Here is a 22,662-nt window from a genome sequence, read left to right on the forward strand (position 1 = left end):
AGAAAACGCTGCACAACGAGAAGAGGTGACCGGACCCTGAGGAAGATTGTGGAGAAGGACCGATTCCAGACCTTGGGGGACCTGCGGAAGCAGTGGACTGAGTCTGGAGTAGAAACATCCAGAGCCACCGTGTACAGGCGTGTGCAGGAAATGGGCTACAGGTGCCGCATTCCCCAGGTCAAGCCACTTTTGAACCAGAAACAGCGGCAGAAGCGCCTGACCTGGGCTACAGAGAAGCAGCACTGGACTGTTGCATGTCATTCGGAAATCAAGGTGCCAGAGTCTGGAGGAAGACTGGGGAGAGGGAAATGCCAAAATGCCTGAAGTCCAGTGTCAAGTACCCACAGTCAGTGATGGTCTGGGTTGCCATGTCAGCTGCTGGTGTTGGTCCACTGTGTTTTATCAAGGGCAGGGTCAATGCAGCTAGCTATCAGGAGATTTTGGAGCACTTCATGCTTCCATCTGCTGAAAAGCTTTATGGACATGAAGATTTCATTTTTCAGCACGACCTGGCACCTGCTCACAGTGCCAAAACCACTGGTAAATGGTTTACTGACCATGGTATTACTGTGCTCAATTGGCCTGCCAACTCTCCTGACCTGAACCCCATAGAGAATCTGTGGGATATTGGGAAGAGAAAGTTGAGAGACGCAAGACCCAACACTCTGGATGAGCTTAAGGCCTCTATCGAAGCATCCTGGGCCTCCATAACACCTCAGCAGTGCCACAGGCTGATTGCCTCCATGCCACGCCGCATTGAAGCAGTGATTTCTGCAAAAGGATTCCCGACCAAGTATTAAGTGCATAACTGAACATAATTATTTGAAGGTTGACTTTTTTTGTACTAAAAACATTTTTCTTTTATTGGTCGGATGAAATATGCTAATTTTTTGAGATAGGAAATTTGGGTTTTCATGAGCTGTATGCCAAAATCATCAATATTAAAACAATAAAAGGCTTGAACTACTTCAGTTGGTGTGTAATGAATCTAAAATATATGAAAGTCTAATGTTTATCAGTACATTACAGAAAATAATGAACTTTATCACAAGATGCTAATTTTTTGAGAAGGACCTGTATATCGAAGATACGATAAGTGACCTCTAATCCCCTAGATGGATCACACCTATAAATATGTCTGCAGTGAAAGTTATGATTGCTATTTATGACCGCCAATAGGTTCCCCCATTCATGTGGTTGCTACTAGCAGCAAAACTCCCCAGCATCACCACTGCAAACCTGTATTGGTTGCCGCACAACAGGAGGAGCAGTGGGACACACCTCTGCTGTGATTGGCTACCCTTTGTGACTGTGCCTGCTGGGGGAGGAGTTAGAGCTATTTAGTGCTGGCGTTCAGGCGGCCGATACTGAGATCCTGCACGCCACTCTGTGCAGGGATTCCATAATTCAATGCCAAGTTACCTACTTCCTCCTGAAGAAGTGTGGGCATACCACCACACAGAAACCCGTAGAGTAGGGGTAGTGAGGGCTGTAATACAGAAAGACTTTAATTCAGCTCACCTTCCTGGTTTATAGATAGTCCTGACTCCAGAAACCCTAGGGGTGTGTCCCCGTTGCAGGCTGCAAGTAACTTTATGAAGGAAAGGTCTCGGATACAATGAGGATCCTCTAAAACTTCATCTTTATTGATCATAGATAAACAGCGGACGCAGCCACTTGGTACACGGAATATAGACGTTGACGCATTTCGGGTTCAAGACCCTTAGTCGTAACAGAGTTGCACAGTGTAACCCCACTATTTAAAGGAGTTTAGTGCCCATCCCTCCAAAATTCTGGGGGGGGGAGCCACTAACACTATTAGTTATCACGCTGTGCATCACACCCTTCTTTTAACACATTAATCACATGTTAAATTGGTTGCACACTGTGCTGGAGCTCTCAATCCATTTTAACCCTTAGGGTGCTATGATCCTTTCTTGCAAAACAAATACAGGGAAAGGAGAGAAACAGCACAGTGTGAACAGCATAATCCATACAACAGATAAAAACATACATTTCAAAACCAAAATGGCCTAATACCTTCCAGTGGATTAAAGATTAGAAAAAATACATATATACTTTAATTTCAAATTGATACTAGCACAGAAGCAACGACAGTTATTGTTTTAGTAACAATTTACGTTGCTGTTTGATGTATATCGGGAGCACGATCCGTTACAAATATGATGTATTTCACACCGCACGGGAATTCCCATTCCAATTCAATCCCCAGGAATCGTGTTACCATGCTTCTGAGCGGATAAGGGGAAAGGAAAGAAAACCGCACAGTGTGAACAATACACTTTATACAGAAGATGAAAACATGGATAATTTCATGCTTATAGATTTCAGGATCATACTGCAGCCAAGAAAAACAGTAGTCCAGGAGAGGTGGTTCACACTAGAACATATAGGAAGGATGTGATTGCTAGGAGTCACCACCCTTTACATACCATCAGGGCGAAACCCGTTGGGCAATATATACGTACTGCAAGAAATTGCAGCTTACCAGAGCACCTAGAAGAGGAATTCGGCAAGGTAGATTGAAGGCTAAAAGCCAGAAAGTACCCGGATTGGATGATACAAAGAGGCAGAAATATTGCGCTAAGAAAGGATAGACATGAAATGCTTTTTGAAAAGGCAAGAGACGGCAACCAACCTAATATCTCTGTTGGGAGTGGGAGGGCACATGGAGACAGGGACCAGGACAATACCCCTATTTTATCTTTAACATATAGTAGGGAATTCAATAAAATCAGTTCTACAATTAAGCGATGTTTACCCATCCTATATGATGATGAGATTCTATATAATGCTTTAAAATCAGGTTGTAGAATTGTTCCTAGGAAAGCTACTACATTGTCCTGCTCACTGTCTCCATCTCTCTTCACTTCCAACAGAATGGGAGCCAATTTTAAATCAAGCTGGCTCAACTATAAGGGTTTCTCCAGATGTGGAAGCAATCCATGTAAAACCTGTAATTATGTGATCCCCATACAGTCATTTGACAAGTCTGACCATTCCTGCAGTTTTCCCATCCGAAGTTACATTAATTGTAACACTGCAGGCGTAGTCTATGTCATCCGGTGCATTGACTGTGATTTGATGTATGTCTGGAGCACGATCCGTAAATATAAGAACCAACTCCTGGAGCATTTAAATTACATCAACAACCCGAATGCTCTGAACATCTCCAATGCGGCGAGACACTTTATACAAATGCATGCTCGTCAGGTCAAGACCTTCAAAGCTTATGCTATTGAGAGAGTCTTTGCACCTAGGAGGGGGGGGGGGGGGGTGATCATCGCAAAAAACTCCTCCTACGGGAGGCGTTCTGGATTTTCAGACTCAATACCAGAATTCCAACTGGCCTGAATCTGAAAAAAAGAACTGATGTATTTTTATCAGTAATAAAAATAGATATCAAAATAAATATAACCACTGCTTTTCTTGGCTGCAGTATGATCCTGAAATCTATAAGCATGGAATCTTTCCAAATCTGCATTCAATCAGAGGACATCGGTTCTTATCCATGTTTTCATCTGCTGTATAAAGTGTATTGTTCACACTGTGCGGTTTTCTTTCCTTCCCCCCTATCCGCTCAGAAGCATGGTAACACGATTCCTGGGGATTGAATTGGAATGGGAATTCCCGCGTGGTGTGAAATACATCATATTTGTAACGGATCGTGCTCCTGATATACATCAAACAGCAACGTAAATTGTTACTAAAACAATAACTGTCGTTGCTTCTGTGCTAGTATCAATTTGAAAATAAAGTATATATGTATTTTTCTAATCTTTAATCCACTGGAAAGTATTAGGCCATTTTGGTTTTGAAATGTATGTTTTTATCTGTTGTATGGATTATGCTGTTCACACTGTGCTGTTTCTCTCCTTTCCCTGTATTTGTTTTGCAAGAAAGGATCATAGCACCCTAAGGGTTAAAATGGATTGAGAGCTCCAGCACAGTGTGCAACCAATTTAACATGTGATTAATGTGTTAAAAGAAGGGTGTGATGCACAGCGTGATAACCAATAGTGTTAGTGGCTCCCCCCCCCCAGAATTTTGGAGGGATGGGCACTAAACTCCTTTAAATAGTGGGGTTACACTGTGCAACTCTGTGACGACTAAGGGTCTTGAACCCGAAACGCGTCAACGTCTGTATTCCGTGTATTAAGTGGCTGTGTCCGCTGTTTATCTATGATCAATAAAGATGACGTTTTAGAGGATCCTCATTGTATCCGAGACCTTTCCTTCATAAAGTTACTTGTAGTGAGGCCTGTACTCAGGGATAGTGTTACTATCGGAGGTGTTCAGAGTGATTAATCAGCTGTTTTCACCTGGACTCCTGCAGGTTTTTACACACACCATAGTACTATCCCTATAGTGAGCTCTTGTTTAGCAGTGATAGGATACTGGACAATACACCTACCTTATGTTTAAGGAGGTGTCTATGTCCAGATTCCAGAGTAAGGCCCCATGCACACGGCCGTGCGCTCCCTGCTGCCGCCGCAATACAGTAGTACACTGGTATGATCTATACCAGTATATTACTGTACTGTGCCGGCAGCAGGGAGCGCACGGCGTCATAGCAACCAGTGACGCCGTGCGCTCCTGCTCTCAGGAGGGATCCAGGCCGCGGTTCCACGGCCCGCACACGGCCGTGTGCATGGGGCCTAACACTGATGCGCACATTGACGGTGTTGCCAATTCGGTGTTATCAATTCTTAATAGGGTTTTGAGATAACACCCTCCTATACCCTAGTAATAGATTCAGGGATAGGAGATACAAAAGCAACCTGTATATCTCTTCCCCACACCTTGGGGATATACCCTAGCCTGATATCTTTGAGTTATAAGTTGACTGCGGTTTTAATAAATAAAGTTTTAAAGTTCATTATTTGGTTTTAGCGTTCCAATCAGACAGTAATATTCTAGCAGAGCAGCATCAGGAGGCCACAGAATGGCAAGGTGACATAGTGTGTAGGTGTCAGCAGCATAAGGAGACCACAGAGTGGCAAGGTGACATAGTGTGGAGGTGGCAGCAGCATGAGGAGACCAAAGAGTGGGAAAGTGACACAGTGTGGAGGTGGCAGCAGCATGAGGAGACCAAAGAGTGGCAAAGTAACAGATTGTAGAGGTGGCAGCAGCATCAGGAGGCCACAGAGTGGCAAGGTAACATAGTGTGGAGGTGGTAGCAGCACCAGGAGGAGGCCACAGTGTTTCACAATGACAACACTGTCATCTCCTGATGCTGCTGCCACCTTCACATTACCTTCACACTATGTCACCTTGCCAATTTGTGGTCTCATGAAGCTGCTGCCACCTCCATACTATGTCACTTTGCCACTCTGTGGTCTCCTGATGCTTCTGCTACCTCAACACTATGTCACCTTGCCACTCTGTGGCCTCCTCATGCTGCTGCCACCTCCACACTGTCCTTGTGCAACATTGTGGCCTCCTCCTGATGCTTCTGCCATCTCTACACTATGTTACCTTGCCACTCTGTGGCCTCCTGATGCTGCTGCCACCTCCACAATATGTTACTTTGCCATTCTGTGGTCTCCTCATGCTGCTGCCACCTCTACACTATGTCATCTTGACATAGTGTTGAGGTAGCAGCAGCATTAGGAGACCACAAAGTGGCAAGGTGACATAGTGTGGAGGTGGCAGCAGCATGAGGAACCACAATGTGGCAAATTGACATAGGGTGGAGGTGGCAGCAGCATCACAATACCACTGGAAGGTGACATAGTGTATAGGTGTAGGTAGCATCCGAAGACCACAGATTGGCAAGGTGACATAGTGTGGAGGTGGCAGCAGCATGAGGAGACCACAGAGTGGCAAGGTGACATAGCGTAGAGGTGGCAGCAGCATGAGGAGACTACAGAGTGGCAAGGTGACATAGTGTGGAAGTGGCAGCAGCATGAGGAGACCACAGAGTGGCAAGGTGACATAGCGTAGAGGTGGCAGAAGCATGAGGAGACCAGAGTGGCAAGGTGACATAGTGTGGAGCTGGCAGCAGCATTAGAAGGCCGCAGAGTGGCAAGGTGACATAGTGTGGAGGTTGCAGCAGCATCAGGAGACCACAGAGTGACTCGGTGACAGAGAGGGGAGGTGGGTGGCAATAACAGTACCCGCTGATGATGGTGGCTGAAAGAAGGAGCACTTGGTATCAGATGTGTAGCGTCAGGCTGGTGGCGGCATCAGAATAGTAGCTGAGGCAGGTAGCTAAAATAAACCATTCTCTTTTGTCAGTGTTGTTGTGGCACCATGGATGATCTAGTCTGATGCATCAGGCATTGATGGGTGGAAATCCTAGCTTATTCACACCTGATTCATCTTGACATAAGTCAGTCTCTCCACATTTTTGGTGGACAGGAGAGTTCTTCTTGTGGTAACTATGGTCCCCACTGCTCTAAACAACAGCTCTGATGCCACACTACTTGCCGGGCAAGACAGCTTTTCCAGGATAAACTCGGCCAGTTGTGGCCACAAATCCAGTTTGGTTGCCCAGTAGTCCAGTGGATCTTCAATGTGGGGTGGCAGGGTGCTGTCCAAGTTTGCCACCACCTGCTGGTTCAGGTCCTGCTCCAGGTCAAGCTGCTGCTGGTAAGTAGTTTCTTCACTAGGCGGGTGAAGAAAGCTGCTCATCAGCGACTCTAGACTCTTGTTGTTGCTGATGGATCTGAAACTGCTTGTACCCCCCTCCCCCTGCTACAGCAGCCATGGCAAAGGAATGTAAGCACAGAGGGCCCCCTCGGTCAGACCCGCGAGAGGATGGACGATGGCGCAGATAGGCAGCGACCAACTCACTACATAGGATGTCTGTATAGTACTTCAGTTTGTCATCCCTCTCAGCGGGTGTAAAAAATAAAAAAATAAAAAAAAAATAAAAAATAAAGACCCCCCATTTTGGACCGGTAGCGAGGGTCCAATAAGGTGGAGAGCCTGAAATCCTCCCTCTGCCGAATGGTGACAATTCGGCTGTCACTACGGAAGCAAGTGAGCATGCATTGGGCCATTTGTGCAAGTAACTCAGAGGGACTCCCTGCCTCCATCTCCACTGCATACTGCTATGGTGTGTCTCTGTCCTCTGCTCGTCTTCCTCATCGCCCTGTAGCTTCTCTGGCTGCTCCTGCTCCTCCTCTCCTGTCACCTGTGTAGAAAAACCACCCATTTTGCTAAACATTGCTTGTGCTTCAATGTCCTCCTCCTCCTCCAGTTCAGCCCTCACTGGGCTCATGTGGCCGTGAGATCTAGGCGCCACGTCTCCAGTCCCCTGACCAGCCAGATTTACCAGCATCTGTTCCAGGACATGAAGCAGTGGAATTACATTGTTCATCCTGTAGTCCTGGCGACTGACAAATAACGTGGCCTCCTCAAAGGGCCTGAGCAAACAGCAGGTGTCACGCATGAGCTGCCACTGGCTGACATCGAACTTACGCAGGGGAGTACTCCTGTCCGCTTGGATCATCAAGAAATCGTTTATGGCTTTTCTTTGTTCGTATAGTCGGTCCAACATATGGAGGGTGGAATTCCAACAGATGGAAACATTGCATATCAGCCTATGTTGGGGGATGCTCTGCCGCTGAAGCTCAAGGAGGGTGTGCTTTGCGGTGTACGAGTGGCTGAAGTGCATGCAACATTTCCTGGCCATTTTTAGGATGTCTTGCAGATGGGTGTAAGACTTCAGGAACCGATTGACAACCAGATTAAACACGTGTGCAGCGTCGACACCATGTTCTTCCCGTTGTCGGTCACCATGGTTCCTATTTTTGAGTTGTCACACAGAAAGCCAGGATTCGCTTTCTTGATGAAGGACAAGGAGCAGTTCCTTCCCTGTGTGACTCCATTCGCCCAGGCAAATGAGGTGCAGAACAGCGTGACACTGCCGCGTCCTGAAAATGTGGTATGCTGGAGAGGCACTGTTAATTGCCCCTGCAGTGGAGGCTGAGGACACGGTGGAGGATGAGGAGTCAGAGGCGGACATTGTCGCAGGACCAACGGCGTGAGTACATGGAGGCAGAAGCGGCGTCACCTGGCCAAGTTGCTGGTGTGGCTGTGCAGAAACCACATTCACCGAGTGGGCTGTAAAGGACATGTATTGTCCCTGACAAGCCATCAGTTGGAAAGGGAGGGACTGCCGCACCAGCAACTTGGCCAGGAGCACATTCAGATTCTGCGACATTGGATGAGTGCACGCATACTGTTGTTTTCTTGGCAATCACTTCGGCGATCAATTGCTGACGGAATGACTGACTAGGAGGAGGAGCAGGGGCATCAGGACCAGCAGGTGATGGGAAGGACAGACAGCTCCCTTCGGCTGAGGTGGTGGAGCCTTGACTGCCTTAAATCGGGTGCGTGCCACTGGGTGATGCAGCAGTTGCTGCGGCAGGCTGGACCACCATATCGGAGCCACGGTTCTCCCAGGTCACTTTATGGTGACGCTGCATATATGCCATGCTTCACCTTCTGCCTGCAGATTATACAAATGGCCATGTTCCCCTCCTCTGGCGGCTTAACAAAATACTGCCACACTGCCGAATAGGTGATTTTACCCCCAATACTCTGCACTGACTGACTGCTACCGCCGCTGCTTCCATGAACGCCTGCACCACTACTTTCCGGGCAGGTAGGCTCCTGCAAAGCAGGTGGTCTATCCCGCCCATGTTTGGCTCCCGACCTCCCACTGGCACTGCTGCAACCCTGCTAATTCCCGGCCACGCTACCGACTTTCTGGCTCCGCCCATGCCTCATGGGCAAGCTGCCACCCTCTTCTCCCGATGATGATGAAGCCCCCTAATTCACCCGGCTCCCAAGTGCGATCATCTACGTACATCATCATCATCATAGAGTACTGTCTGCACTTCACTGATGTCCGCCTCAACGGTCTCTGGGTCAGGAGCCTGGCCGCTCGCAACACCAGCTCCCACGCCACTCTCCTCATCACTACTTGCACGCCTACTGGAGGAAGCGGCGAATGTCCTCCACATCTTGGCTGGCCAGTAGCTACTGACTGTCCTCTAGTAGCTCTTCCTCGCTGTATAGTGAAGCTGAGCCCACAGCATATAATACTTCTCTGGCTTAGGGAACAAAAAAGGACAGAGGCAGTTTGAGGACAGGTGAGGACACAGGGCCTGCTCCTGGGCCATGCCAACTAAGGGTTGTGTCTGATGAACCCACCGACTCTTAGCTGGGGGTGTCTAATGTCACTTGGGATGAAGTGCATGACCGTGTCAATCATTCAAGAACCGCTGGGTTGCTGGTCAAGACATGACCGCTAGATGACACCGGGAGCTCAGGCCTTTTCCTGTGACTCCTGCTGTCAGGCCCCCTTACTCTGCTGTGACCTGTGCTTGTGCCAGAAACTTTTAGGCCTATGCTACTTCCCTGTGCATGGCCTTGCACTTCTCTGTCTGAAATGCTGTTAGATAAAAATGAATAAATAAAAAGGAAATTAAAACACCTAAAAAAAGTCTGTAATTTTCTCACTTCACCAAACAACGGCTAATGAGCCCTTTTTTTTATTCACTAATATACGCCAAAAAGGGCTTTGGAACATATACCTACACTGCTGAACGGCAAATAATATATATTTTTTGCCACTAATACATGCCAAAAAGGGCTTTAGAACATATAACTACCCCGCTGAATGGCAAATAGGCCCTTACTTTTTTCCAATTATACACTCCACAAAAGGCTTTAGAACAAGTAACTGCACCGCTAAATGGTAAATATATATTTTTTTTGCCACTAATACACGCCAAAAAGGACTTTAGAACATATACCTACACTGCTGAACAGCAAATAATATATATTTTTTGCCACTAATACACGCCAAAAAGGGCTTTAGAACATATAACTTCACGGCTGAACAGCAAATAGGCCCCAATTTTTTTCCACTTATACACGCCACAAAAGGCTTTACAACATATAACTGCACCACTGAATGGCAAATAATAGATATTTTTTTGCCACTAATACATGCCCAAAATGGCTTTAGAACATATAACTGCACCGCTAAATGGCAAAAAGACTCTTACTTTTTTCCACTTATACACTCCACAAACGGCTTTACAACCCTGCTGTGAACAAGGTTCCTCCATCTCCTCCTCCTCATCTTCCACCTCGTCATCCTCCAGAACTGTGCCCTGGCTGGACAATTGTGTACTTGGCGTTTGTGGGTGCAGGAACTCACCCTCGGATCCACTTGTGAATGACTGGCCTGAAACCCTATGAAATGATCCCTCTTCCTTCTCCTCCTCCTTCTCCTCCTGTGCCACATCCTCTTCCATCATCGCTCAAAGCATTTTTTCAAGAAGGCATAGAATTGGGATAGTAACGCTGAGAACGGCGTTATCGGCACTGGCTATGTTGGTGAAGTACTCGAAAGAGAGCAACAAGGAACACAGGTCTTGCATGGAGGCCCAGTCGTTGGTGGTGAATTGGTGCTGTTCCGCAGAGCAACTCACCCGTGCGTGCTGCAGCTGAAACTCCACTATGGCCTGCTGCTGCTCGCACAATCTGGCCAGCATGTGCAAGGTGGGCACGTCGCATATGAGGCGGTGAGTGGGAAGGCCGAAGTTACGCTGCAGCGCAGACAGGCGAGCAGCAGGGTGAGAACGCCAAAAGCATGCACAGACAGCCTGCACTTTCTGCAGTAGTTCTGACACATCGGAGTAATTTTTAAGAAACCTCTGCACTACCAAATTCAGCACATGCGCCAGGCAAGGGATGTGCATCAAACCAGTTAGACCCAGAGCTGCTACGAGATTTTGCCCATTATCGCACACCACCAGGCCGGGCTTGAGGCTCACTGGCACCAACCACTCATAGGTCTGTTGTTCCATGCCCGTCCACAGCTCCTGCACGGTGTGGGGTTTGTCCCCCAAATAGGTATGTTTTAAAACTGCCTGCTGTCGTTTTCCCCTGGCTGTGCTGAAGTTGGTGGTGAAGGTGTTAGGCTGACCGGATGAGGAGGTGGTAGAGGATAAGGAAGTGGAGTAGGAGGAGGAATCAACAGGAGGCAAAGAGAAGCGCCCTGCAATCCTCATGGTGGAAGGACTTGCGCCGAACTGCTATCCACCTCAGGCACAGCCGCCACTGCATTTACCCAGTTGTTGTTAGGGAGATATAATGTCCCTGACCATGCTTACTGGTCCACGTATCCGTAGTTAGGTGGACCTTGCCACAGATGGCGTTGCACAGCGCACACCTGATTTTGTCCCCCACTTGGTTGTGCAGGGAAGGGATCGTTCGCCTGGAAAAGTAGTGGCGGCTGGGCACGACGTACTGTCTGACAGCCACTGCCATAAGGCTTTTAAAACTCTCCGTCTCCACCAGATGGAATGACAGCATTTCAAAGGCCAGTAATTTTGAAATGCTGGCATTCAGGGCCAGGGATCGCAGGTGGGTATGTTCGCCCCAGTGTTCGGGAGATAGAGAGGTGAACGCTTCCATGGGACATTGTGGAGATGATTTGTGACCCAGGTGGTGGCGTTGCTGGCAGATCCTCTGTTTGCGGGGGGGCAGGTGCCACTGTCACTCCAGAGGTGGATGAAGAGTCCGAGACTGCAGCAGAAGAGGAAGCAAGAGGAGCCAGAGACCTTTCTTGGTTTTTGAGGTGTCTAATCCACTGCAGCTCGTGCTTTGCACTTAAATGCCTGGTCATGCAGGTTGTGCTCAGGTTGCGAACGTTTATGCCTCGCTTCAGGCTCTGATTGCACAGCATGCATTTACTCGTGTCTTGTCGTGAGCACATTGTCTGAAGAACTGTTACGCCAGGGAACTCCTTAGAGCTGGCTTTGGTGTGCTCGGTCCCTTGCTGCGGTGGGCAGTAGCAGGGGTACTGTTTAGGGGACGGCCACTCTGCTTTTGCACCCTGCTCCCTCTTCTGCTGTGCTGGTGGCTCTGTGCGACCACTGCCTCTTCCTTCGAACTACACAGGTCACTCACATGACCTTGATTCAATGTGGGGTTGAGGACCTCATCGTCCTCCACATCATCTTCCACCAAGTCTTCACCCCTACCCTCCTTGTCCGTCTGCACACTGCAGAAAGTCACAGCAGTTGGCACCTGTGTTTCGTCATCATCCGAGACGTGCTGTGGTGGTCCTCCCATGTACTCATCCTGAAACATAAGTGGTTGGGCATCGGTGCACTGAATCTCTTCCATTTCTGGGGCAGGGTTATGTGGATGGCTCTGCAAAATCCAGTCATCAAAAAGCAGAAGAGTCAGCTCCATGACTTGGGGCTCAGACTGCTTGGCTGATTTGCAAGAGGGTGAGGTGAAGGACTGATGGACATGGGCTGCAGGAGACATGGTGGGAGACAATGTGAAGAAACTTGAGGCACTGTCAGCCACCCAATCTACTATCGCCTGTACTTGTTCTGGTCTCACCATTCGTAGAGCTGCATTAGGCCCGACCAAATAACGCTGAAGGTTCTGTCGCCTACCCGCACCTGAGGGACGTGTTTCACTTGTGCATGTAGCTGGCACAGATCGACCACGTCCTGTCCCTGCAACAGGAGCTCCACCTGAAGCACCACAACCGGGGCCACGTCCCTTATTTGACGCTCTCCTCATTCTTTGCATTCACCCACCAAAATAACAGTTGATTTATGTCAGGCAAAAAAATGTAACCGCCAATAGTCAACAATTTAGTTCACTGAGAGTAAGGCAGTGTCTGTGTCATAAAGAGGAAAAACTTCTTGAGATCACACAACAGTGTGACAGGCGAATTTTATACAATTACTTCACGGTCCCAAAAAATGTTAATTTGTCAACCAACAATGTAACTGCAGTATTGACTGATTTGTATTTCACTGTGACAAATGCAGCAAAGGCCGCAAATTTATTATCTTGCCCAAAATGGGTGTTTTTTTAAAATAACAGAATATAACTGCAGTATGTAACGCTTCACTGTGACAAATGCAGCAAAGGCTGCAGATTTAGTATCTTGCCCAAAATGGGTATTTTTTTAAACCCACAATATTATTGCAGTATTTCAAGCTTGTATGTCACTGTGATAAATGCAGCAAATACCCCAGATGTAGGGTATTGCCAAAAATGGAAGTTTTTTTAAACCCAGAATATTTTTGCAGTATTTCAAGCTTGTATTTCACAGTGACAAATGCACCAAAGGCCCCAGATGTAGGATATTGCGAAAAATTTGTGTTTTTTTAAACTCAGAATATACGGTAATTGCAGTATTTCAAGCTTGTATTTCACAGTGACAAATGCAGCAAAGGCCCAGATGTAGGGTATTGTCAAAAATTTGAGTTTTTTTAAACCCAAAATATTATTGCTGTGTTTCAAGCTTGTATTTCACAGTGACAAATGCAGAAAAGGCACCATATGTAGGGTATTGTCACAAATGGGTGTTTTTTTAAACCCAGAATATTATTGCATTATTTCAAGCTTGTATTTCACTGTGACTATTGCAGCAAAGGCCCCAGATGTAGGGTCTTGCAAAAATTGGGTTATTTTTTTAATTTTTTTTTAAACCCAGAATATAATTGCAGTATTTCAAGCTTGTATTTGACTGTCACAAATGCACATATGCTGTGCTGGTGCACTGAACTTGCATAAAATGGCCGCCGATGCCCACCTAACTAACAGACGGATAAAAGTCATTTTTATGTGTCACTGGGCTCAGGGAAGGGTAAAAAAAATGGTGCACTGCACCCACAGAACAAAATCACTGTAGATCACTGAGTTAACAAGCACTTCTGATAAAAGATTATTTCCTATTCTCTCCCTCACACCAGCAGCATCCTCTCCCTACACTAATAAGAGTAGAGTGACTCCAGCTTATATAGAGGCTGGGTCACATGCTGCACTGGCCAATCACAGCCATCCCATTAGTAGGCATGGCTGTGATGGCTTCTAAGGGCACACAAGTTAAATGCTTGTTGATTGGCTGCTCTGCATTAACTCTGCCATTAACTTGCCGAACACTGAACCCGAACCTGAACTTTTACTGAAAAGTTCGGGTTCGGGGTCCAAAAATCATAAAGTTCGGTACGAACCCGAACTTTAAAGTTTGGGTTTGCTCAACCCTAAATATGACCCCACACAAGTGCCCACCACTAATAAAGAATTAATATCAGGCTCAAATTGCCATGCTATATTAGGTTACATTAGCTAGATGAGATTGCCTAATTAGATTATATCAGTAGCAATAAACAAATAATAATATATAGACCTTTTCTATACATAGCACATGTAGAATAATTAACATACAAAATTAACATATACTTAACAATTTAAATATAAATGTTTTCGGCATTACTCGGCACCACAGCAGGGAGAACAGCCACTGTGACTTTGTGAGTGTCCTGTGCCATAACACGAGGGGCAGAGGATAGCTTCCCTAGATGCAGGGCCAGATGTAGACCAAATGTGGCCCTGGGCAAAATCAAAAGGGCCACAAATCTTGTAATAATGTACAGTACCAACAACACAGTCCCATTCTGTAAATGTTGACACCCCCCTTCCCCCCCCCCCCCCCCCACACACACAGACTTACACCCCATAAAGCCCCTCACACAGATCTGCACCCTCATGGCCCCAGAAAACACCAAATGTCCCCCCACCTCACAAACTTAAACCCCATAAAGCCCCACACACAGATCTGTAACTGCATGGCCCCCAGAATACACCTAATGCACCCCCTCACAGATTTACACCCCATAACCCTCCCACACACAGATCTGCACCCTCATGGCCCCCAGAATACCCCAAATTACCCTCCCCTCACAGAAATGAGGTCCCTTTCCTCACAAAAAGCTACAGAAATGGAGTGGGTCATCATACAGCATGTACCCCAGGAATGCACTGCACACCACTAGACCCTCCTTCACATGGACGCTTGCAGGCATACACAACCCCTCTCTCCCAAAGTACCTTCACAAGCTCCAGCAGTCTGTGCACAAGGAAAGCTCTGTCACATTTGGTCATGTGACCATTAAGGCTGAGTTTACATCACCGTTTAGCTTTCCGCTCTTCTAATCCGTCAGAAAAAGAGAGAGAGAAAAAACAGGATGCTGTAAAAAAACGGATCCTGTTGCAACAGTTGTCATCCTTTGAGCAATTTTCATCTGAGATCAGTTTTTTTGGATGGAAAAAGAAGTACTGCATGCAGGCCTTCCTTTGTCTCCAAAATAGATCTCAGATGGAAATGGCTCAAATGGATGACAACTGATGCAACAGGATCCATGTTTTTGCAGGATCCTTTTTTTCTTCTCTTTCATCTTCTGACAGATCAGAAGAATGGAAAGCTAAATGGTGATGGGAATGTAGCCTAAGGAGCATGCGACCAGTGACGTCACAAACCCCCTTCTAACAAATCCATCTTAGCTTTTACCCTAGAGCAGCAGCATGGTAAGTAGAAGGAGGAGGTGGCACCAGGATTGCGCTCCTCACATAACAGCCTGACTCTAGCTTCCTAACCTTTTGAGCATTGACTGAGGCTGGGCTTGCTGTAGTGAGGGGGCCTATAGAGGTCCTGAGTGGGGTTGCTCTTAGGGTTGCCACCTTACCAGTAGTGGTGAGCAGCAAGGGCTATATTCGAATTTGCGATATTTCACGAATATTTGGGCAAATATTCATCATATATTTGCAAATTCGAGATTATTTTCTTGATTGCGAAAAATCGGCAATGTAATATTCGCGCAATTCATGCGAAATACAGGCTGGAAGTTTCCTGAGACTTGAGAAAATAGTTGGCACGACAGAACATTAAAAATGGCTTTATATGCAGATAGAGTGCTCCAATATATTTTCAATTGCGCTAATCGACACTAAAGATGCAAATATTTTGGCGCAATATGTGAAACTTCACATTTTAGCAGGTCTGCATGTATGTATGGACAGCAGAACCTATCACACTACCTAACACACTGCACTGCAACATCTACGTTCTATGGCACTGCTGTCTCTCTCAGAACTTAAAAAAACTGTAGAAAATGGCTGCTGGGGAGTTTCTTATATAGTAAGGGGTAGGCAACTTTCCTATTGTTGCTAGGGATGTTGCTAAGCTCTGACAAAGATATTGAAGCCTTCTCATTGGCCCACAAGAAAGAAGGGAGGTTACAGATGGAAAAAAAAAAAATAATATTCAAAATTGCGAATATATATCACTATATTCTAAATATTCGCAAATTCTCGAAGGACGATATTCACGATTAATATTCGCAATTCAAATATTCGCGCCCAACACTACTTACCAGCCAAGTTTACTTAGGTTAAAAAGATTGGTGTGGTTTGGGGTATATTTTACATTTTTACTCTTTCTTCTTTAAACAAAATCAAACTTTTCACTGTTGGGGACACCTTGTTTATTTAAGTTTGATTTAGCCTCTATTTTTGAAGTGTTTCTGCTGGGATTAGAACTCTCAACCATCTACATTAACGGCTAGAGCCTTAACCACTGAGCTATAGAGCTCAACGTTAAACTACTACAGATATACTATGGCAAAAATTGTAGTAGTTTAAGTTTCACATGTATTGTGTATTCATATAGATCAAAAGTATCAGTTTATATTTTTTTGCAATTACAAATGTACTTTGCGACAATTTGTTTTTGCAATTACAAAAAAATATGAAATGATACTTCTGCTGTATATGAATACATAATACATTGGAACCTACTACTGAGGTTTTAGCCATAATATATCTGCAACAGTTTTAAATTGGCTCAGTGGTTAAGGCTCTTTCCTTTAACATAGATGGTTGTTAGTTTAAATCTCAGCAAAAACACTTCAAAAATAGAGGCTAAATAAAACTTAAATAAACAGAGTGTTCCCAAGCATGCTTGGGGATACTCCTTTAATCTTCATAGCACTGACTCCATATATGGCCACAGCCATAACTAGAGCAGGGACTTCCATAAGCACTGAATCCATATATGGACATAGAGCAGGTACTCCCAAGCGATATACACTCACCTAAAGAATTATTAGGAACACCATACTAATACGGTGTTGGACCCCCTTTTCCCTTCAGAACTGCCTTAATTCTACATGGCATTGATTCAACAAGGTGCTGATAGCATTCTTTAGAAATGTTGGCCCATATTGATAGGATAGCATCTTGCAGTTGATGGAGATTTGAGGGATACACATCCAGGGCATGAAGCTCCTGTTCCACCACATCCCAAAGATGCTCTATTGGGTTGAGATCTGGTGACTGTGGGGGCCATGTTAGTGCTGTGAATTGTCATGTTCAAGAAACCATTTTTCCAGTCTTCAACAGTCCAATTTTGGTGAGCTCGTGCAAATTGTAGCCTCTTTTTCCTATTTGTAGTGGAGATGAGTGGTACCCGGTGGGGTCTTCTGCTGTTGTAGCCCATCTGCCTCAAGGTTGTGCGTGTTGTGGCTTCAATTGCTTTGCTGCATACCTCGGTTGTAACGAGTGTTATTTCAGTCAACGTTGCTCTTCTATCAGCTTGAATCAGTCAGCCCATTCTCCTCTGACCTCTAGCATCAACAAGGCATTTTCACCCACAGGACTGCCGCATACTGGCTGTTTTTCCCTTTTCACACCATTCTTTGTAAACCCTTGAAATGGTTGTGTGTGAAAATCCTAGTAACTGAGCAGATTGTGAAATACTCAGACTGGCCCGTCTGGCACCAACAACCATGCCACGCTCAAAATTGCTTAAATCACCTTTCTTTCCCATTCTGACATTCAGTTTGGAGTTCAGGAGATTGTCTTGACCAGGACCACAACCCTACATGCATTGAAGCAACTGCCATGTGATTGGTTGACTAGATAATCGCATTAATGAGAAATAGAACAGGTGTTCCTAATAATTCTTTAGGTGAGTGTGTGTGTATATATATATATATATATATATATATTTATATATTTATATGGAGACAGAGCATGGACTCCTAAGCAGCTGGGAAGCCAGCAACTCCTGCTGCTCTCTTCCTCAGTCAGCAGTGACTGACAGAGGAACCAATGAAGCTGATGAAATTACCGTCAATGGGCAAAAAAAAACAGGTACCGGCAATCTCAGCCCAATACCCGCCAGGCCCTCTGAACTGCGCAGCTTAGAGGGAACACTGCCACAGTCCCGGCTCTCTACTGCTTAGTCAGCTGGCCAGGAAACTGCAGTTTAAAGTGTGCTTTTCAGCTGTCCCCCCATCACTTCCACGGACGTTCAGTTGAACAGCAGCACTGTAGCAGGGGGAGCCCGCGGCAGCCCTGGGCGATTGCCAAATCCCCCCCCCAACACTGGCTATGCGCAGATGTGTCAGGAAGGGAGGAATTGCAGACCTACACAGCAGAGAATATAGGAATGTTTCAGGAGGTGGAGCCCATGTATAAAAGGTGGGAGCATGGGAGGATGAGCGGTTTGTACCAAGTGATCACACATATTAGGCAAGGATAGGTGCTCTGTAAATTATATACTTTTCATAGTAATTATAAGTGTTTTCATCATTGCTATTCATTTATTTAACATAAATTGTATTTCAGTATGCATTTAATTATTTAGCGACAGAAATATTCTTAACCCCTTAGGGACGCATGACATACCGGTACGGCATGTTTCCCGAGTCCTTAAGGACCCCTGACGTACCGGTACGTCATGAGTTTAAAATAAGATTGCGGCGCCCCGGGGGTTAATCCGAACAGGATGCCAGCTGAAATCATTCAGCCAGAATCCCGTCACAACGCCGGGGGGGGGGGGACCCCCCCATATCGGCGATCGCAGCAAACCGCAGGTCAATTCAGACCTGCGGTTTGCTGCGCTTTTAGCAGATTCTGATCCCCGCGGTCTCTGACCGCGGGGATCAAAATTTAAAATGCCCAAAATCAAGTTTTATTAACCCCCCCTGCACCCCTGAATGAGATTATGTGGACGGGTGTCGCAGGCGGTGCAGGAGGCGGGCAGTGCGGCAGGCGGGATCGCGATCCCCCGCCCGCCTCCCCTTGAATAATCGTTGGCGTCTAGTGGGTATACCAGGGTGTCAGCACATTGCTGACACCCTGGTATAAACGGCTGACATCAGTGATACGATGTCAGCCGTTTAACCCTTTCCATACAGTGGCCCGTACAGACCGCTGTATGGAAAAGGTTAACCGCTCAGGGAGCACTCTCCCTCTCCCATCAGGGGGCTGCTGTTTCTTTGCAGCCCCCGATGGGAGAGAGCCCCCAGACAGCCCCATGGCAACAGGACGCCTTCTCAGGCATCCTGCTGTCCATGGTGCTGAACAGATCTATTCTAAAGGCATAGATCTGTTCAGACAAAGTGTAAGTAAAATACAGTACAGTACCCTATATAGTGTACTATACTGTATTATACAGACATCAGACCCACTGGCTCTTCAAGAACCAAGTGGGTCTGGGTCAAATTTTTTTTAAAAAAAGTTAAGATAAAAAAAAAACATTTATCACTGAATAAAAATTTAAAAAAATAAAATACACTACACATATTAGGTATCGCTGCGTCCGTAACGACCTGATCTATAAAACTGTCATGTTACTTTCCACGCACGGTGAACGCCATAAAAATAAAAAAACTATGAGAAAATTTTGCCCACCTTACTTCCCAAAAAAGGTAATAAAAGTGATCAAAAAAGTCGCAAATCAAACAGTCATCTCATCCCGCAAAAAATGAGACGCTACCCAAGATAATCGCCCAAAAACTGAAAAAACTATGGCTCTTAGACTATGGAAACAATAAAACATGATTTTTTTTGTTTCAAAAATGAAATCATTGTGTAAAACTTACATAAATAAAAAAAATTGAATACACGTCCGTGACAACCTGCTCTATGAAAATACTACATGATCTAACCTGTCAGATGAATGTTGTAAATAACAAAAAAACAAACGTGCCAAAAAAGCTATTTCTTGTTACCTTGCCGCACAAAAAGTGTAATATAGAGCAACCAAAAAAATCATATGTACCCTAAACAAGTACAAAAAAAAACTGCAACCCTATCCCGTAGTTTCTAAAATGGGGTCACTTTTTGGGAGTTCCTACTCTAGAGGTGCATCAGGGGGGCTTCAAATGGGACATGGTGTAAAAAAAAAACTGTCCAGCAAAATCTGCCTTCTAAAAACCGTATGGCATTCCTTTCCTTCTGCGCCCTGCCGTGTGCCCGTACAGCAGTTTACAACCACATATGCGGTGTTTCTGTAAACTACAGAATCGGGGCCATAAATGAATTTTGTTTGGCTGTTAACCCTTGCTTTTTAACTGGAATAAAAATATAAACATGGAAAAATCTGCCAAAAAAGTGAAATTTTGAAATTGTATTGAATTCAGTTTTGAATACCTTGAGGGGTGTAGTTTCTTAGATGGGGTCACTTTTATGGAGTTTCTACTCCAGGGGGGCTTCAAATTGGACATGGTGTCAAAAAACCAGTCCAGCAAAATCTGGCTTCCAAAAACCATACGGCGCACCTTTCCCTCTACGCCCCGCTGTGTGGCTGTACAGTAGTTTACGGCCACATATGGGGTGTTTCTGTAAACGGCAGAGTCAGGGCAATAAAGATACAGTATTGTTTGAAAGTTACCCCTTGCTTTGTTAGTGGAAAAAATGAGTTAAAATTGAAAATTAGGCAAAAAAATGAAATTCTCAAATTTCATCCCCATTTGCCAATAACTCTTGTGCAACACCTAAAGGGTTAACGAAGTTTGTAAAATCAGTTTTGAATACCTTGAGGGGTGTAGTTTATAGAATGGGGTCATTTTTGGGTGGTTTCTATCATGTAAGCCTCACAAAGTGACTTCAGATCTGTAGTGGTCCCAAAAAAATAGTTTTTTGTAAATGTCTGAAAAATTTCAAGATTTGCTTCTAAACTTCTAAGCTTTGTAACATCCCCAAAAAATAAAATATCATTCCCAAAATAATTCAAACATGAAGTAGACATATGGGGAATGTAAAGTCATCGCAATTTTGGGGGGTAGTACTATGTATTACAGAAGTAGACAAACTGAAACTTTGAAATTTGCAAATTTTTCTAAATTTTGGGTAAATTAGGTATTTTTTATGCAAAAAAAAATATTATTTTTTAACTTCATTTTACCAGTGTCATGAAGTACAATATGTGACGAAACAACTATTTCAGAATGGCCTGGATAAGTCAAAGTGTTTTAAAATTATCAGCACTTAAAGGGACACTGGTCAGATTTGCAAAAAATGGCCAAGTCCTTAAGGTGAAATAGGGCTGAGTTATGTACACCTTTTGGGAGCATTTTTTTTAAATTATTGCATTGTACTAATTTTGAGCTAAAATAATTTTTTCAATTGGTCTTTATTAAAAAATATTACAGAGCTGACATGCTCTAATAGCAACCTTTGGATTTTCTGACTTGTCATTTGGGGAGCAGACACGTCTTATCTCTGCTCTCTGACCTTTTAAAGACTCATTATAGATCCGATATCTTACTGATAAGAATGTGGCTTAAATTAGTGTTTAGATATAAACACTTTAGATATAAATAGTTTAGAGATAAGGTTTATTAGATGACCAGCACTAAGTGAAAGTACCAGTCACACAGCTAGAAAAACAGTTGAGCCTTTGTGACAGAACAGCTCAATATTTTAAATAAAGGCCAATTACATAGTAACATAGTACATAAGGCCCAAAAAAGACATTTGTCCATCCAGTTTGGCCTGTCATCCTGCAAGTTGATCCAGAGGAAGGCAAAAAAAAACTGTGAGGTAGAAGCTAATTTTCCCCACTTTGGAGTCGGGAAGGAATTTTTTATTCCCCTAATCAGGCAATCAGTATCTCTAGTAGCTATAGCCTGTAATATTATTACACTCCAGAAATACATCCAGATTTTAGCAAAAATTTGTAACATGCAATCAGAAAAAAATTGCCTCCAAAGGTGTACATAGCCTTTAATGTTATGGAGTACATCTTTCATTTTTCAAGAGCACTATAAGAAATTAAATCTGTGCTGTGATTGGTTTCATAAATCTGTCCCTATATCTTTATTTTCTTCATAATTTATTTATAACATTAGATACAAAGACTAATTTTATTTATTTTTGTTTTTCAGAATCGTCAAAGTGATTAGAGTAACTACATACAGGATGTAAAGTTGACGCCTGAAAAAAAATAAAATAAAAATAACAGGAACAACAACACTTTAATCTAATAATCTAATAGCCAGTTGCTTTGTATTGTATTGTAATAAGTTTTGTGTGGCTCCAGAAAAGAAATAAAACTTAATAAATCTTAAAAAAGGTACAGATATATATTTTATGGTGATATACATGTATTCCATCTGCAGCTTGTCAGTTTGATTAATACAAAGCAAAGCCATAATAACCCTGTGTAAGGAAGGGTTAGTGGTTCATCCGTTTAAGACTATCCGCAACAGTTCACAGATAAAACTGTTACCTGTCCTAGCACATATCTGAACAGTACAACATCCCTAACTGATCAGTTTAGAACATGCACACTGCACACATACTTGTTAAGGAATTTTCTGGAATATTCTGGCCCATCCCAGTGTTGGCAATAAGGGTATAAATAATCCCTACATGTTACAGAGGATAAGCTCTAAATAAGACATCTTTTTTGTGCTACTTTATCTCTTTGTTATCCACAATATAGTGCGCATGCAACAAATGCTTACCAAGATTTAATCTGAGCTAAGTGACTATTTCTTTACTTTATAT

General features: G+C 44.5%; 1 protein-coding gene across 1 annotated transcript in view; it reads left to right on the plus strand.

Moving 5' to 3' along the window:
- The window catches only part of LOC122943634 (complement factor H-related protein 2-like), a 458,972-nt gene extending 436,746 nt beyond the window's left edge, over positions 1-22,226 (plus strand). Inside the window, exon 9 of the mRNA XM_044301524.1 lies at positions 22,038-22,226. Within this exon, the coding sequence (XP_044157459.1) occupies positions 22,038-22,051 (14 nt within the window). The 3' untranslated portion in view covers positions 22,052-22,226. The remainder of the gene's footprint in view (positions 1-22,037) is intronic.
- The last annotated feature ends 436 nt before the right edge of the window (positions 22,227-22,662 follow it).

This window comes from Bufo gargarizans, chromosome 7 (genome assembly GCF_014858855.1).
Source record: "Bufo gargarizans isolate SCDJY-AF-19 chromosome 7, ASM1485885v1, whole genome shotgun sequence".
NCBI lineage: Eukaryota > Metazoa > Chordata > Amphibia > Anura > Bufonidae > Bufo > Bufo gargarizans.